At 31.8% G+C, this 18,035-nt stretch overlaps 1 protein-coding gene across 3 annotated transcripts in view; it reads right to left on the bottom strand.

The window, feature by feature from the left end:
• The window catches only part of inaE (inactivation no afterpotential E), a 37,779-nt gene extending 20,127 nt beyond the window's left edge, over positions 1–17,652 (bottom strand). For all 3 annotated transcript variants that reach the window (XM_018517805.1, XM_018517788.1, XM_018517797.1), the window contains exon 1: positions 17,433–17,652. In XM_018517805.1, coding sequence (XP_018373307.1) covers positions 17,433–17,527 — 95 coding nt within the window. In that variant the 5' untranslated portion in view covers positions 17,528–17,652. The remainder of the gene's footprint in view (positions 1–17,432) is intronic.
• Between the last annotated feature and the right edge of the window lie 383 nt (positions 17,653–18,035).

The following is an 18,035-nucleotide window of genomic DNA, read 5'->3' as shown; positions in this document are numbered from 1 at the left end:
TATGTTGACGGTTTAAACTGCAACTTTTAAATACACACACGCGTACGCAGGCATGTACCCAGTTTAGGTAATTCAAGATATTAATAATTTTGTAACAAAATACAAACTCATTGTTGTACAAAGTTTGAAAATAATTAAAAAATAAAATTATATAATAATTATATAATAAAAATATCATATTCTTCGGTCTATAAAGAGATCGAATGTCTCTTTTTTGTGTTATAACTTTTATATAATCATTATATAAAGCTTCCTATTATGTAAGGTAATCTATTGTATAATAACGATAGCATATCAAGTTCATGTTGACGTTAATAATCAGAGTATTCTTTCAATCACATCATCGACAAACATTAGTTAGATAATGGGTAGACAAAAACGGAACAACTTATCACAAAAGTTACAAAAGTTAGTACATTCGAACTTTACAAACCGCGACTTTTTGTTCTACATAGCGTATAAATCACCTTTACAGTACGCTAGATAAAACTATTCGGGACTTTCGATGGACCGTGCAATGAATGCAACCGCATGGAACTGCAACGAGGAGCTTTCAAACGGTTTGATCAACCGGAAGCTTCATTTAACGAACACTAGACAAATGATCTTCGACACGATGTTGTTTGGTTGTCGAAAAGCCACCAGGAAAAAAATAAAGAAAATTAATTCCATGGAAATTAATTCTATTCTAGAAAAAGGTATTGATCCGTATATTGATACAGTGAATTTTATTTTAATCCATTCATACCGAGGAGAATATAGATTATTCATAACTGTACGTTAAATATGTCTGTTTTAATAATGATAAAACTATGACCTTGTTATAAAAAATTTAATAACACTTAATGTCTCTGGATTAATAATAATAATTTAGAATCAAATTTCGAAGAATCTAAATAATTAAGTTACGTACAATGAAAATTACAAGTTAGAATTCAAACATTTATGATACTACAGTAAAATAATTACCAAGATTATAATAACATCGACCTCGAAACTTTGTAACAGACACGAATCCGTTTAGATCCTGTGTAATGTTTTTTCCTCAAAATATCAAGAACATGTTTGCCAAGATAATGGCTTTCAAATTAAACGATGGTGACATCGTGGATATATATACATACAGGGTGTTTCAGACCTAACGCATCACCTGCTAAAATGGCAGATTTCTAGAAATTATTTTGAGACTAAAATTCTAATACCAAAATATCGAGACCATAATAGTTTTTGAATTATAATCATTTAAAGCTAACAGATTATATAAAAAAATATTTTGGACTAAACATTATGATATTAAATTTTCGTTTTAAAATGATTTCAGGAACCTGCCATCAGTAGGTGGTGCGTTAGGTCTGAAACACCCCCTGCATACACATATGTATATAGGGTGTTTTCAAATTTGCGTCTGCGAAGTACAAGATGTCATACTTTATGCTAAGGAGAGCAGATTGAAGTCAACAAATAAGCGCAAAAATTATTTATCGGACGCAATTTCGTTAAAAGAAAAAATTGTTTTAGACATAAAGTATCACGTCTTGTATTTCGCGGGCGCGAATTTTGAAACACCCTGTATACGTATATATTATATATATGAGATATGTCATCATATTTCGTGTCATTTTGCAGTATGCGGCACTATGCGGTATAACGCTCGGTCAGCGAACGAGTCCCGAATACGTCCTGGATGGAATGTCTCATCGGTCGTATCCGGTTGACACGTGCAGGACACGTATCAGATGAGAGACGTGTTCCTCGCGACACGTAAAATATTTCTTCCCGAGGTCGCTTAGATGAAGGGAAAGCCAACCGTACTTTGCACGTAAAACCTATTTTAAACGATCTATATTTTACATATACGAGAATGATCAATCTGATATATAGATATCACTTATTAGGAACACTTAAATATTAGAACATTGTAAATTTGGTACCTTTAAGTACAAAAAATATGTACTCTGCTAAACGTTATACATACATACGTTAAAATATTCGAATGATATTTTAATAAACAATTTTTTAATAAAATGAAATAGTTACAGTTTCCTTTGTTACAATAATATTTTCACCACACGTGAGAGACATTTTATGTATTTATTTCGAAATTTAATATACCCGAATAGTTGAACACAACGAGACATCTCTTTATGCAACCAGCCATATCGGAACGTACGTGGCACGTGGCGCACAAAGTGGTGGATCGACTGTAATGCGACTGAAGGAAATCTAAGTCGCAGTGAAATACAGAGAGAGCAAGAGAGATTGAAAAATCGAATAAGATATAGGAATTAAAGAAGAAAATGCTGCGAGAGAACGAGAGATAGCAGACACGAAGCAGGGTCGTCAGAATGTTGGACGTTGGCTGCGTGGTGGTTTCGTATCGATTTACCTTGTAGCCGGCTTTTCTGCCGTTTCTATCACGGGCCATGTAGTTTCTCACCTCTTGTAGGCTCAAGACAAGATAGCCGGAGGAAAATCCAAAGGCGATTTCTAGCCTTTGCCTGTATCGAGGCGAATTAAAGATGTCACAGCTGTCACAAACATTTTTCTCGAGCAAAGATTTTATTTAATTTTTTTTCTGTGAAAATCTAATTCAATTCTTAACCGTAGACTAATAAAGGTATATCATATAACTGGAGCATCCTACTCCCCTTTTCATACTAAAAATAGCTAATCTGTTAAAAGCAAGTTTACAACAGAATGAACGCCGCGAGCGAATACCAAGAAAACAAATAGAAATACATTTAAAACAAAAAGAAAATAAAAAATAAGTTTATCGAACACCAAAAAAAAATCAAAAAAGTACAAAATGAAATACATCGAGCTTTTTCTTAAGCTACAATTAAGAGAATCGTCAAACATAAAATACTTTTCTAATACAGGTAAGAATAAAATCTACAAGAAATTCATATATTTCACAAAACATCTCTCAAATTAAATGGAAAAATCTTTCATAAGATGTAAACTGCGTTCTGTCCGCGAACGACGGCGTAAATGAAATTGCGGCAATCAAAAACTTTGCATTTTGTCGGCTATTTGTATTCCGGTAACTTTCCTGATATTTGCATCGTGGCCTTCGTTTCTATAGACTCACTTTGCTTCGCACCCTTCGAACTTCGAGGGATGTCAATTTACGCAATTACTGGTTTTATTACCTCAAGTACTTACTCAAGTATGGAACTTATAAAAGCATTTGCATCAATCCTTTTAAAAGGTATTTCTTTTTAAATGTGGAATCATTTCAATAACACATTTTTCTTCAATACTTATACTGTATTCCTGACTACATGTCAAAACTTTAGAAAATTATCTTTAAAAAAGAGGTAGAAAATATAAAGTTAATTTAATTCTTTAATATTATATCATGTTTCAAAATGTTCAATATAAAAATAGGCATATCGTATATTTTACAGTTAAGTGTGTATTTTAATATTATTATACTACTAATTTACGTTTCTTTCACATTTCGGCATATTTTTAGACAAAGAGTTTTCAATAATATAAAATGTATTTAAGTAATGACAGAAATTAATTGCAAGTAAAAAATTTAATACAGAAAATTTTGCACTACTATGCAATATTTTTTATTTTTTTATGATTAATATTATTATCATATTATATTATTATAATAATACTACATATACGTAATTTTTTCATTTAATACGATTATACTTAATAGTTAGTCGCTTAATAAACTTGTTTGAGGTATCAGTGCAGAATATAATAGTGACAATGTTTCCAGCATTCTCCATTCAACGTTGACTTTATACATGCTACGTCTAACATCTATTGTATATTATGACTCCCAAAGTGCCGTCGTGAAAAGCACTAGAATACATATGGTACCTATATATTACATGTTATATTTGAGTCATGTTACGAATAACACATTTAGATACATATAAACTCTTGGGCCAATTTCGAGCAAGCAAGCGCTGTAAACATACACAGATATTAATTGTATCATTATACTTCAAATTAATATCGCATTCGAGGAGAAATAATTGAAAGAATTAAATTGTAAATTTAAGAAGTAAATTATATCTCTATAAACAATCCCAAATAAATGCAAAAGCATAAAATTTCTCGAAAGTTTAAATAGAGAAATTAAAATAATTTAATTGAATGAATATATAAATATTACAGGATATAAAAATATCGAAAAAATCTTTTACACGTAAATATTATTTTAACTGACGATGCATAAAGAATTTCAAGAGAGCTGCTGAATAGCAGCAGTGAAAAGAGTTGGCGTTTGGACGATCGGCCAGTCTGCAGAAAAACGCGGTTCGAGTTAACGTCCAGTTTAAAGTAGCTGCTTTCAACGAGACGTCTCATTACCGTATCTTGCAAAAACACGAACAAAAAACTGTCGTTTCCACTTTTTCTCGAAGCTCACTATTCGTTGTTAACTTTTACCAAATTTAGTTGAAAATTTATAATTATGCACTTCATATAGAAAGAGATATCTCTCTTTTAAATTTGTATTACGTTTGTCGGATGAAGAATCACAATTACTCTGACATTATATTTTTTTGCTCTTTTAATTTTTTCACTTTAAAATTATTTCTTAAACTAACAAATCTTAAATTAACAATAAAATCTATTTATTTAAAAAAATTTTTTGATAATGCATTGACTTAGATTATTAACGATAGTTCTGAACTAGATTACAAATTTATTGCAATTATATCAGTAATTACATGAGTTCTCGTAATCTTCTCATAATTTTTTCAAGAAAAACCTAACATGTTCGATAATGTGTGCATTGACCACATAAAGAGACGCCGTAATGTCTCTCTTCAATCTCGAAAGACATTCCCGCTAATTTTGTGAAATCAGGTCAATCTATGAGCAGAAAAACTCAACGCTAATATATAATCATTGATCCATTATCGAATATCTCTTAAATATTCATTCATATTTAACCCAATTTTATGCCATTTCTTTTGTGTGTACCTTCATAATAAATCTGAAGATCATTAAAGTTGGAGAGAAATAATTGCGAACGTTTTCTCAGACAAACTGAGAGAGCAGTATTGAGCGAAGGGGATGGACCCACACTCGTAATTATCCGAGCAAGTTTCGAGACAGCTGTATCATTGAATTTCACAGATGAGGAGTTTAAGATGCTCTTAATACTTGGAACATACAAGTAAGTGCTAGAGAGATATAGAGAGTACCAATAACAACGCGGTGAATTTCAACTCTCATATCCCGAAACTGAAACACTCAATATTGTTGTATAAAAGAAGACGCGAACGAGATGAAAAGATAAATGGAAGTCCTCGGTAACACATATTTCTATTTCTGAGCTGCGGAATGATATTGGACATTCCAATTCCGACGATGTTTCTATATTTGAGTTGCAATATACCTTGTAATCCATTAACTTGAAACTGTTGTCAAACTTTTACTTCGGAAATAAATCACGCCAAGATACATATCGCGCATAGATGGCAAACAGTTATCTAATCTTTCATTTTCAAACGGAAATTATTTTGACAAGATATATACATTTATTTATATATGAGATGAGTCGTTTCTCATGGGATGTCGATTTTTTGATATATTATCAATTGTCGAATTTTCATTGAAAATATTTTTTCAGAAAACACAACACGAAAAGAAGATCAATGTATTACTTAAAATAAATCACTTTCTTCTATAAGATAAAATTAATGGAAAATCGAATTTTTATTATATAATATCTCATTAAATTAATTTTATTATATTAACATTATATTATATAACATCGATGTCTCTCTTTATATTTTTGCGCAGTTTAGCAAACTTTTTTTTATATACTCGTGAGAATAAGGATAGTTCTGTAACGCGAAATTAATTATAATGAACGACGGTTAATTGCCTAGGTGTTTTAGAAATTTCTACGATGGTGCGCAATGCTGCAGTACTCGGGTAACCTTTGACATTTGGACGCGGAAACGTTTCTCATATCCGCTCGGGTAAAGCTCAATACTCTGCTCCCGAAATTAATAGTGGGGAACCAACCGAATTAAACATTGCACGTTCAAATTTTGTCGTAATTTCGCACACGATCAAAAGGAGCATTCTTTGATTTGAAAATTTTTTAATACTTTGCGACGTTCTTACACGACGAAGTTCACGTTTTAAGTTGAGAGTTATTTCTGTATTTCTAGATAAATTTAAGTAATACCCTGTCAAGTTATAATATAAAACATTACATCTAAGAGTTACGAAGTAATAAGCAATTATAAATCACGGTGATATATATATAAGAAAAATAAGATATACTTTTTCTAGAAATATTAAAATATTGGTGAAAAGAAATTGTCTCCAAAATCTGTTAATCCGGGGTTAATGCGATTAATGCTTCAAATTCATAATCATGATAATTAGTCGTTGCAAATAAACAATGATAGATTTAGCATGGAGTGTAAATATTGTGCAATATAACATGCAAATATTGTGTAATGATTGTGTAAATTTTTATTATATCTCTTGATCTATAATAGAGATAAGATAACAAAGTTCGAAACGAGTATAATAGTTAATCATATCCGATGGCAGTAACAATCAACGATAATCCGCATGATATCGAGAAATGGAATAGTGTAATGGAAGTTCACTACTGTAACTATAACCGTGCGCAATTTCACACGCGATGACTACAATCTCGGAAAAAGCAATCTTGGCGCACAAATTCGTCGATTGACTGATGGTTGCGACAAAGTAAATAAAAATCGGATAAGTGAAAACACAATTTTACGAGATTATGTAGTAGAAATCTATGCGCGTTTTCTTCTTTATGTCGATATTTGTCAAAATATGTTGGAGTGCCAAGAAAAGCTCTAGTGACAAGAAGTTTATTTTGCTAGTGTAGAATTTTATTTGTCAATGACTTATCTCCCGGTAAAATATTTCGGAAAATGTCAACTGGTTTAAAAATGAAACCTGACCTTAAGTTATCAATGAAACGACTTGTCTCTTCACGGAATACTTAGGGAAATGTCAACTGATCCAAGAGCGAAATTTAATCTCAATGAAATAATAGAACTAAGGAGTTTTCAGTGATGAGAATTGCTTTCAAAAATAAAAAGCTCCAAGCTTAAGAGGCCAAATATTCCAAAAATTCCATCTGGGCGATCATTTATATTCCAACATGACCAAAACTGCCAGCTTTTACATTACGAGCTAAACAGACAAAGGACTATTTATCGTCATGAAACACCGAAGTGATATACCGGGTGTCTTAATAGGTCGTCTTTTTTCTAAATTATAAGCATTATATAAACCGAAGATGAGTAGCGGTTGTTTTAATATTAAAAAGATAATTTTCTAATAAGATAAACAGTCAAAAATATTTTAAGTTTAAAAACAAGAAAACATATCGCAGAGCCTCGGTCTTTTCGCTTAATTTTGCATGTATATGTAATTTTAAATCTATCTTAAGAAAATCATTAATATGTTTAATTATTAATGTATTTAATGTTGAAAATACTAAAAAATTTGTGCTAAAGGAAATCTGGATTTTCGGTTACAATACGATTTCTGATACACCTTGTATACCGATTTCGTGATTCGAGAAGGGGATAGCCGTATGGCGAATTTCATGAAGGGGACGCAGACGATTTGCATCGCTATGGTAAAAGGATCCTGCACCCTCGCATTCGTGCTCGGGGATGCCGAATCGTTTGATGGTGGTGCACAGCCCGCATTTTAGACTGCCCCTGTTAAGGCGGACATTGAACCGTTTGTCCGGAAAAAAATCGAAAGTCGCAAACTCTGAACATTGACGTATAATCGGAATATACAACATAGTTTTGTATAATCGCGTTCTTATTACGCTTATCAGGGTTACCACAGAAAATAAATTTTAAAATTCCCTGACGCTTTTCCAGATAAAAATGAAAAACTTTCCGATATAAAATATATAAATTTTAACACATTTAAAGTCAAGAGTTGTAGAAAAGCTAGCCTGTATTGTTAAAAACAACGCAAAAAAGGTTTAGTAGCAGACTAAAATTTTGGGTGCAAATTCAAGCCAACAAAAAATAAATTAAGATTGGAAAAAAGAATGCAGTTACGAAAAAGAGCGATCAAATAAAAATACTGAATAAAATATAAATTTTAATTATTTATTAAAATCGTTTAAAGTGTGCAAGTTTTGAACGCATTTCATTACAAACGTCAGATATAACATTAAAAGATTATAACAATTATCTGGAATAGGGACAGTTTAAGAAAATTGTGAGCTTTCCAGACTTTTTTACATTTTCCCCTGACTTTTCCCGGTTTTCCATCTGTGGCAACCCTGCTTATTGTATTTATTATAATTTCATTTAAAAAATCTATTCCAATACGAAGCTCTTTGCAATTTTATTTCATACAAAATATGATATAACAGAAAATATTGAGTGACATATAATAAAAATCATTCGAAAAGAGAATTATAAAATATATACAGAAAATAAAAATATCAAAACAATTTAGAAATTAACTTTTTCCATTGTAAACAAATAATCAGTAAAAATAATTACTAATTAAACATGTAAGAGATCAGAAACAGAATGCTTAAAAATAATTTGCCTTCAGTTAGTTTTGAAATATTCTATATTGTCTACTTTTTATAAATATTTGTCTTTCGAGTGCTCGGAAATCGCAAGTAAAGGAAGTAAGTAAGCATAGACTTATTTTAATAATATTGATTCGTTTTAACAGAGTGTCATTCATTGTCTGGTCGTTTTATAGCACGAGAATCACGAGAGAAGTGTGCGTGTAGCGATCGTCGACAATTAATCGACTTCGCGCACAGGCAACTTGATTTACAGTGACACGATGGCCACGTTCATAAAACCTCGACAAGTTTATTAAGCTGGGCATCCAATGTAAATGAGAGATCTGGCGAGAATCCATCTTGTCGCTGCACGGACTTGTGAACTTTGTCTTCATAGAAGCACTCGTCTCTCATACATGTCATGAATCAAATATCACAGAATTATTTGTATACAGTGAGCAGCTTTCCCATATCAGAGTTTTTTTTATTAATTTCAATTGAGTTTTTCTCTAACAGAGATTATAGTTCAATCGTAGTTTTTAATTTTCAATTTTTAACTTGTACAATATACATCTTTATATATTTGTCTTCTAAATGAGAAATTATTAAAGTGTCAATTAAACAAAAAAGAAAATATGGACATTGTATACTAAAATGTATAATGGTATAATTTATCTTTTATGATGTCACTTGGTAGTCATGTAAATTAAATTTAAGAGTTTAGCGCAATAACAATTTTTTCTAATCTTGTTTAAACCCTTAAGAAAATTAATCGCAAAAAAAATAAAAAATTAAATATAAAATAATTTCCTAAAAAATATGTACAGGGTGTTACAGATACATACTAGGCAGTACGACGGGTTGCGCGGCAAACTTTGCGTGGCCAAGCGTGGTTTAATAGACAATGACAGTGACTTTATACATTGTAAAGTTTATACTACAAAGTTTTATTATTTATATTATAAAGTTGATGTTATAAAGTCGCTGTCATTGTCTATTAAACCACGCTTGGCCACGCAAAGTTTGCCGCGCAACCCGTCGTACTGCCTAGTATGTATCTGTAACACCCTGTACGTATTTTTTAGGAAATTATTTTATATTTAATTTTTACATGTTTTTTTTTTCTTTAAGAAGTGAATTAAACGTTTTCTTTACACTTGTTGCATTCATTAAAAATAAAACCATATACTAAATGCATCAACAGCGAGATCAACATCGAGAAATATGCATACATTGTGACACGGTAATTTTCTTATCGTTAAAAAACGGAATGTTTGAAGATAGTTATACACGTATGCGTTTTCCCTCTTACTAGAATTCGTTCATCTGGATATAATCCTGGACAGAGAAGTTATCGCTCACTTATTGAATCACGCCGACCGAATCATCATCTTCACGGATCACGCCTGCGTCAAACACAAACGAATCGTAGCAACCCAGTCACGTGATAAGGTAGCATTAGGTTCATGAATAAGACATGTTACTTGTTCACGCAAATGTTTTCCTTCCCCAAGAAAATCTCAAAAGTTTTTTATGTACAAGAGAGAAAATTCATGATGCAATTACAATCGCAAATGAATATTGTATCTCCTCTCTTTGTGTGCACTTTGATAAATATATACAATATCTTTAAATTTTCTTTAATAAATTTTTTATTAAATTATTATTAATTTTCTGAATTTGTTAAAGTATTTTTCAATCAATTGTTATTATATTTTATTACTTTATATTCTTTATAATTTCAATATGCAATTCACAATTTTGTTATTTCAATATATATTTTTTACTTAAACTGACGCAAATATTTATGCAATATCTTAAAATATTGTTATTTATTCCAACGTTAATTTCGTCAAGCAAGAAATTCTCATTATTCACATACTTGATACACATTGCAATGAATAGAAGAACATAAAAGAGAAACAGACAACGCGTGACAAATTCTCTTAATGTATTCCGAGGTGGCGTCAAGGAAAACCTTTCCGTTGACTTTTAGAGAATCAAAAGAGGAACGTGAAAGAACATTTATCCGCGAAAGAGGATAGAATCGTGGATCGTGATGCTTCTATTTCGAAACTTATTTCGTTATGTAACATGCGGCTGTCATTCATCGAACAAAACTTTCGAAAGCTTGTCACTTTTGCAATCGTTAAATGGGCCATGATCGAGAACTCGAGGAAGAAGATGTACAAAAAGAAACGTTATTGATTAATGTTCTCGGTTATGAAAATAATGATGCGAGTTTCGCGGTTGAAATAACATACACATGAAAATATAAGGCAAACTTACTTCGTTGTTAAGGCAAACTTACTTCGCGTTTAATATTCTACATGCCCTAATGTTATCATTGTCAAATTTGTGTTTATTACAATAAAATAATAGGACAAATGATTAAACGATTAAAGTCATACATAAATCAAAAAATAAAATAAATAAAATGAAAAAATAAATGAAAAACTCCTGACAGAAAACGTAATAAATACCAGAATTTCGGTGTAAACTAGAAGCTTCGGAAAAAGCACATCGTGTAGAGATAATTTTTATTGATTGGTCGTCGCTGAAGCGACGACACTTTAAATCCGATAATGGATCTACCATTCCGAGTAGGACATGGAATTGAGATTACACTGATTACACACATGCCTAAAATTCCGTATGAGACCAGTGATGTTTTGTTATCGATAATTATTATTGGTGCCATGTATCAATATCGAAAAAGGCTAAATTTGATTGAACGGCATAAATATACAAACGAAGATAAATAAAGGTGGCACACAGTAAAGTAATAAAAAATCATATAACATATATACATTTAAAAGCGCGTGCAGCAGCAATTACATTTTTTAATTACATTTACTTTTTTATATTATTATTAATATGTTAACACGATATTAATGCGATGCGTAAATTATTTTCCAAGACATAAATAAAAATAAATTCTAGTATCCTGATTATTTAGTTTCGTATACAATCAACCATCATTTTTTTCTTCTATGTAAGCGAAAAAGTAATATAATGATAAAGCAAATCAATAAAATCTATGTTAAAAATGTGCGTGTTTTTAAAAAAAAAAACGTAATTGCACGTTGGTCATGTGTACTTAACATACTTTAAATCCCAACGAGCTAGGTTCGGATCTATACTTAGCTATCCGCACGACGAGGAAGAAATAGTACACTGAGAAAAAAATGCTGTTGATTCAATTAAAGTCTATATTACGGGCTGTCACTAACATAAGTGATTAATTCATGTACATTTTTATTGACACAAAAAGGCATAAATTATTATTTCAATAACCAAGCCTTTATATCAATAAAATATACGCATGAATTAATCACTTATGTTAGTGACAGCCCGTAATATAGACTTTAATTGAATCAACAGCATTTTTTTCTCAGTGTACATATTTGGTACACGTACACATGTAGGTAATGTTATAGAGATTTTTTAATGGCTCCTACATGAAAGAAGAGAGCAACTAAGGATAAACCTACATGGTTTTTGATATACAATATATAGATAATAAGATATTATATGCAAATTGCAATCACATGGAAAAACACAAATGTTTCGATAGGTTGTATGTTCATAGGTTTTGGTCTTCTTTGGTGCAAATAAAAACGCCATGAAAAATGTAAATTATTCAATAAAGTAAGACATTCTCTCGATAGGCACAAATTATGTTAAGCCAAAGAATAGTGGGATTATCATACATCCAAAAGTGTCTAATGTAAGTCTAGATAAAATGACATTTGACACCGATAAGAGAAACTATTGTAAGTAGTCAGTAAGTAATACATGATAAAGAACAAGGAAATAGAGCAAGGAAAAGATAAACTGCGGTAACGATGAAAGATAACAGAGAGACTTAAATTACTTCTCACTGTTACAATCATATCTTATTCTTTTATCGGTGTTTTCTGGACTTATATTGGACAGTGGTATTCTGGGTGATAATCCCACTATTCTTTGACTTAATGTAATTTATGCATATCGAATGTCTTACTTCAGCGGCAGAATTAATTTACGTCTTTTCACGAATGTTTTATTAAGACATCACAGTTTGCAACTGTCATTTTCTCAATTAAAATCTTTACGCGTTTTTGTTTGCATTGAGGAAAACCAAAACTTACAGTCAAAGCGTCTATATTTAACATGTAATATCTTATTAATAAATATATATCGCGCAGCAACCATATGCGCTCTTATTGACTATTTATGTTTCTTATTACTGATTAATTACGTAAAAAGCAGAGCTGTAACGAAGAAAAGAATAACATTCATATACATTTTCTATGTGTTAACTCATTATTGTATATACCATTCTATTTCATATTATAAGCTTCCTACAATAAGTCATTATCTAAACTTTAAGTCTTAAACTATAAAAAATTAACCAATCATAATCGATTATTCTTCTCACATTCGACTGTGATTGGTTAATTTCTTATAATTTAAAACTTAAAACTTAGATTGTAGAGCTTATTGTAAAAAGCCCGTTACACATATTTCGTAACGGATTGTATTTTATCATCTTGGAGATTGCGTTATCCATTGATAAATACATATTATATAAGTTTTAGAACATTATAAACAAGGATCGAGGATCAACGTGCATGAACGCATGACAATACGCACGTGCAACCCCTGCCGATTGTGTGGAGTCACCCTTAAATGATTCATAGCACGCGCATAGATAGAGGGCTATTCGGAGACAAAAGCTCTAGTCTCGTTCGCACGCGTAACGTATCGATCGGTCGCGACTTTTTGCAACTGTGACGGAAGCAAAGAAACTCGTTAAAAACGCGGAATGAAAGTTGAGGGTGCAGCGAAAGCGCGAGAATAAAAAAGTTTGTCTTGTGTTGTACGGGTCGTATTATATGCGTCGCCTCGAAGAGAATACCTTACTTAAAGATTCAGAAAACGTAATTAATAGAAGAACGGACGCGTGGGCGTGAAGGCAAAGATCACACCCTTATGAAACTGTAAGAAACTGACAGACTTTAATAACAGATTTTTCTTGTATGAAAATCATTGAGTATTATACGTGAATTCCAAATTTATCGTGACAACCATTAATGACAGATTCCCGGATTATTTCGATACGAAGATCTTATACAATATCAAAATGTCGAGGCTGCAATAATTTTTAAATACGAAAAGGAGGTTTAAAATTAATAAAGCGTGCAAATTTCGAACAGTTTGATTGGTTTCGTTGTCATTTAAAAATTGTCCTCAAAATTTTGGCCCTATTATGATATCCTTCGTCTTGAAATGATCTCAGAAATCTGTTATTGATGGGAGACTTATTACAATAAGTATAAATTATCCTGTATATAAAGTTGTAAAACAAAGACGCACGCAAATATATGTGTATGATTTCCTGATATATTTATCAAGATCATTCCTTTGGACGATTCACCGATTAGCTTGTTTGACTGTTGGCTTCCCTGACGACGGAGAGATTATAGACTGTTTCCTATTTTCGTACACGTATCAGATTTCGCGTGGCATCGACTTTATGGATCAATAATTCTCTCTCTTTCTCTTGCGCAATGTGCTTCCCATGATTAGTTTATATCGGAATAAGTTATATGTATCGTAGATGCATACAGCCAAAAACATCCTAAATAATATTTAGCAAGCAGATTTGATAAGAAAATCTATAAATAAAAATTTTTCGACTATGTATAAAAATTTCTTATGATAAAATGACAACAACCTTTTCTATTTAGTAGCGAAAAGTCAAATTAAAATGCCACAAAACGAAACGCATGTTTATTCAGGTCATATCGATTTTGTTACATCATGTCATCTAAAGCAGGGAAATCAGGATTCATATGTATTTTCGAAATACGAAATGTCACGCGATGCTATTTGATTCACTCGTAAGTCGAATACAAATACATACCGATGAGGCATTTTTTTCGTAGCTTCCCGTCTGTCTCTAGAAATCTGTTTAAATTTTAAATTGAGTAAAAGATTTATAGAAAGTTTTTGACTGTATGTGTGTATGAAGATTAATTGATACCACGACCTATAAAATCAATTTGCCACCATTGATAATTTGCGATACAAATATAGTTACCGCTCGAAAAACTCTCGGCCTAGAAAAATATGGCATCACTAGCATTCGCTGCTTCCATTTATCAAGATGTTGGATGCCTCTCAAAGTGCACACGAAGAATAAAATCACTTTGCACGCCTTCGCATTTCAGTACTGCACAGTGATTTTTCCGTCCGAAAAATTGAAACTTCAAAACAACCATTTGAGAATGAAAGTTTGTTGGTAGATAAGATAAATAGACAAAGAAAAGCGCGCTAAATTCGCGAAAATAAAGGTATTTAGAAAAACATACGCTATGCTTGGCATGTAATGCCTATTATTTTAAACATGCAAAGTCTATTTGTTGAATAAAAAAATTGCCATTAAAACAGGAAAATATGTCACATTTACAATTCGTATAAATTGTAAATAGCTATAATATATTTGACATGTAAATTGTATTCCTAAGCACTCGCAAATGTTTTATCGATTAATTAGAAGTTCTTATATTCAGCATATCAAGATCTCTTTAATAGATGCCTATTGATCAAAAATTAATTGTGATATTATTTCAGTAGTTTAGCTGCGTTTTCAAAAGTCCGATAATTTAAATCCGATATTTAAACATTGAAATCCAGCTTCGACCATTATGGGCCTTCATTTCCTATTTCCTATTATTGTGTTTTTACGTGTACAATCTAATAAGATTCTTATTGTTTTTATTGTTTAGAAGTTCTTATAATATTTTATAATTTAATAAAATTTTTCCTCTTATTATTTCTGTAATTCGTAACGATATTATTGTAAAATAAATCACACTTCTCGTGTAAACTTACATGAAATGGGGAAAAATGAGTCGTATACTCATACATGGGACTTTCATTTCTTGCATATCTTGAAATTTTAATTAACCCTGTTGTTCTTCTCGATACTATATCGTCATGGCGTGCAAACACTGTATATTATGCGTGCAACAATGCATATTATGCGGATTATACTTTCCATGAATACAGCCCACTGTGTTCGTCTAATAATATGTAAAATTATAGTAGAACGTCATTTAAACTGGTTATGAAATAGACAAAAGAGAAAAGGATCTATGATATTTCAGGCATACATTTTCTGTTTCGTTCGCTCACTTTCGCTCTCATTTCATTGCTATTCGTACAAATTTATGAGCCCAACGGGATTCACCTTTGGGAGATAATGAATGACGCAAATTTTGCAAAATATCCCGAGAGAAAATACGAATTTTAATGAAAAGTGATGAAATTTGCAATTATAGAGTTTCCACAACGTGTATAATATTATCGGGTATCTAAATTAAATAGAAACTAGAATTTGAACTTTGCTGTCTTCTCGTTTTGTATTCCCACTCTTTCGCTTTCTCTCTTAGAAACGTCTAAGCCTGTTTCACTCCAGTTGCAGAAGATAAAATAAGTTCCATATATTTTTAGCTCGACATACATACATAATACATCGCGCGTGTGGACAATATACACGTGAAAGATTTGCATTTACATTTTAATCTCGCCGGGAGTAGAATTAGCTGTAAAATCGGCCCTGTACGCGATATTCACAAAGCACAAAAAAAGACAACAGAATCAAATGTAAAAAAACAAAGAAGTTGTTTATCAAGAACTCTCGCATAACGAAAGCTTTTTGTGAAGTTATATTTTTGTAGATAAAAAGCCACCAATCACAATTCACAACGAGAGCGATCTCGAATCGCATCGCGTCTTTTCTCATTGCGTAATTCGTAAACATGCATTTTTCTCGTTATGAATCATAAACACGCGATTTTAACGATCATTCTTTGATCGGAAGATGCAGTCTATGATGAATACTCTCTCGATAAGTTTTCGATCCATAGTGACCTCCGGTTATTGCCTGTACAATTACACGGTATAAATTGAACTCGTGGTTTCATCACACGTGAAACGATCAGTTTGTGGAAACGGATTTTCACGAAAACTCTTGGAAAAGCTCACCATAACGAGATTGCGATGTGAATACTCCTAACAGACCATCACGCAAAATTTACATGGTATTTAATAGTTAATGTAATATGGAATTCATAGTTATTAGAGTCACATATAGCTGACATTAACAATTTAATAATTTTAGCACAGTATGAATTAGTATGCTCGATGAATACAGAAATTTATAATTAAAAAACAAATTGTATTTATCTCAAATTTTGACGTTGAAAGAAATGTATTCGTATATTCGTTTAAAATTGTGGGTCTTCAAAAACATTTATTCATGAAAAAATAATTATTATTCTATGAGTTTCATATTCATTTAAAGTATTCAAGATGTAAAGTAAAAAAAATTTATCTATATAGATAATGCAGAGTAGGTGTGAATGCGAAATTAATTGGAAATATTCATAATCATAATATTCATAAAAATATTTCTTTAAATCAAATAAAAAGTATTTATTCATTTTTCGGTGAATAAATACTTCACAGAAAACTGTGTTCACATTCGTGTATTTTTATTGATTTATTTATTCAATTATTCGAATATTAGGTGTATTCATCGGACACAATAAATAGTATAAATCATTAAATTATTTTCAAAATTATGTATATACAAGCTTCGTCATAATTCTATTTTAGCATCGACATTCATCACAATACCGTCATTAATCATTACAAAATTAAAAAAGAAAAAAAGATTACGCACGTGAAATTTTTAAACGACCTTTCCACTCTCCTCCTTTCCTTCCTCCACCACATTCGATTGCCGTCATTACTTTTCGATTCTTCCACATTTATGTTTGATTCAAATGAGCGTTTGAACGAGGTTGATGGAAAAATGGAAAAAATAAGAAGGGACACTCACTCGAGCAGGTGGACGTAAAACAAAACGGCGCCAGGCAACACGAGATCGTCGCTGCCGACCGTCCATCGTCTGCCGAACGCGATCAGGCTCGGCATCCTGTAGCGTCGCGGATAACGGCGACATAACCTACGCTGAACGACGCTGCACGACGCGATGCGACGCGACGCGACGCCGTCATTCAAGAAGACACAGCCCGTGAACGCACTAACCGACCGACCGACGAAGAGCGCAAACACGAACTGAAGAAGACGCGTTAAAGGTTGAATGAACGAACGGACGAGCCGGACCGGATCGAACCAATCAGCTGATCGGCCGCGCTGAAACGCTGAAACGCGGAACGACACCACATGCGATCGTACAATGCGAAACTCGCAAGAAAAATATTGAATTTCAGTGTTAGAGAAAAAATAATATGTTTCATCTGGTTATTATATTCTATCCCGCATTAACGTACATTTTATTTAAATTGTCACATTTGTAATTGTTGCATTTAAAATTAGTAGCAGATATAATGATAGTTAAGTGCATACTAATTTGAAAGTCGAATTTAAAAGAAATGATATCCCGGGAAAATATTTTACAACAATTTCTTTTGTACAAAAG

Source organism: Trachymyrmex cornetzi, unplaced genomic scaffold, assembly GCF_001594075.2.
Source record: "Trachymyrmex cornetzi isolate Tcor2-1 unplaced genomic scaffold, Tcor1.1 scaffold121, whole genome shotgun sequence".
Taxonomy (NCBI): Eukaryota; Metazoa; Arthropoda; class Insecta; order Hymenoptera; family Formicidae; genus Trachymyrmex; species Trachymyrmex cornetzi.
The sequence above is the reverse complement of the archived record's forward strand: the minus strand, read 5'-3'. Positions and strand labels throughout refer to the sequence as shown.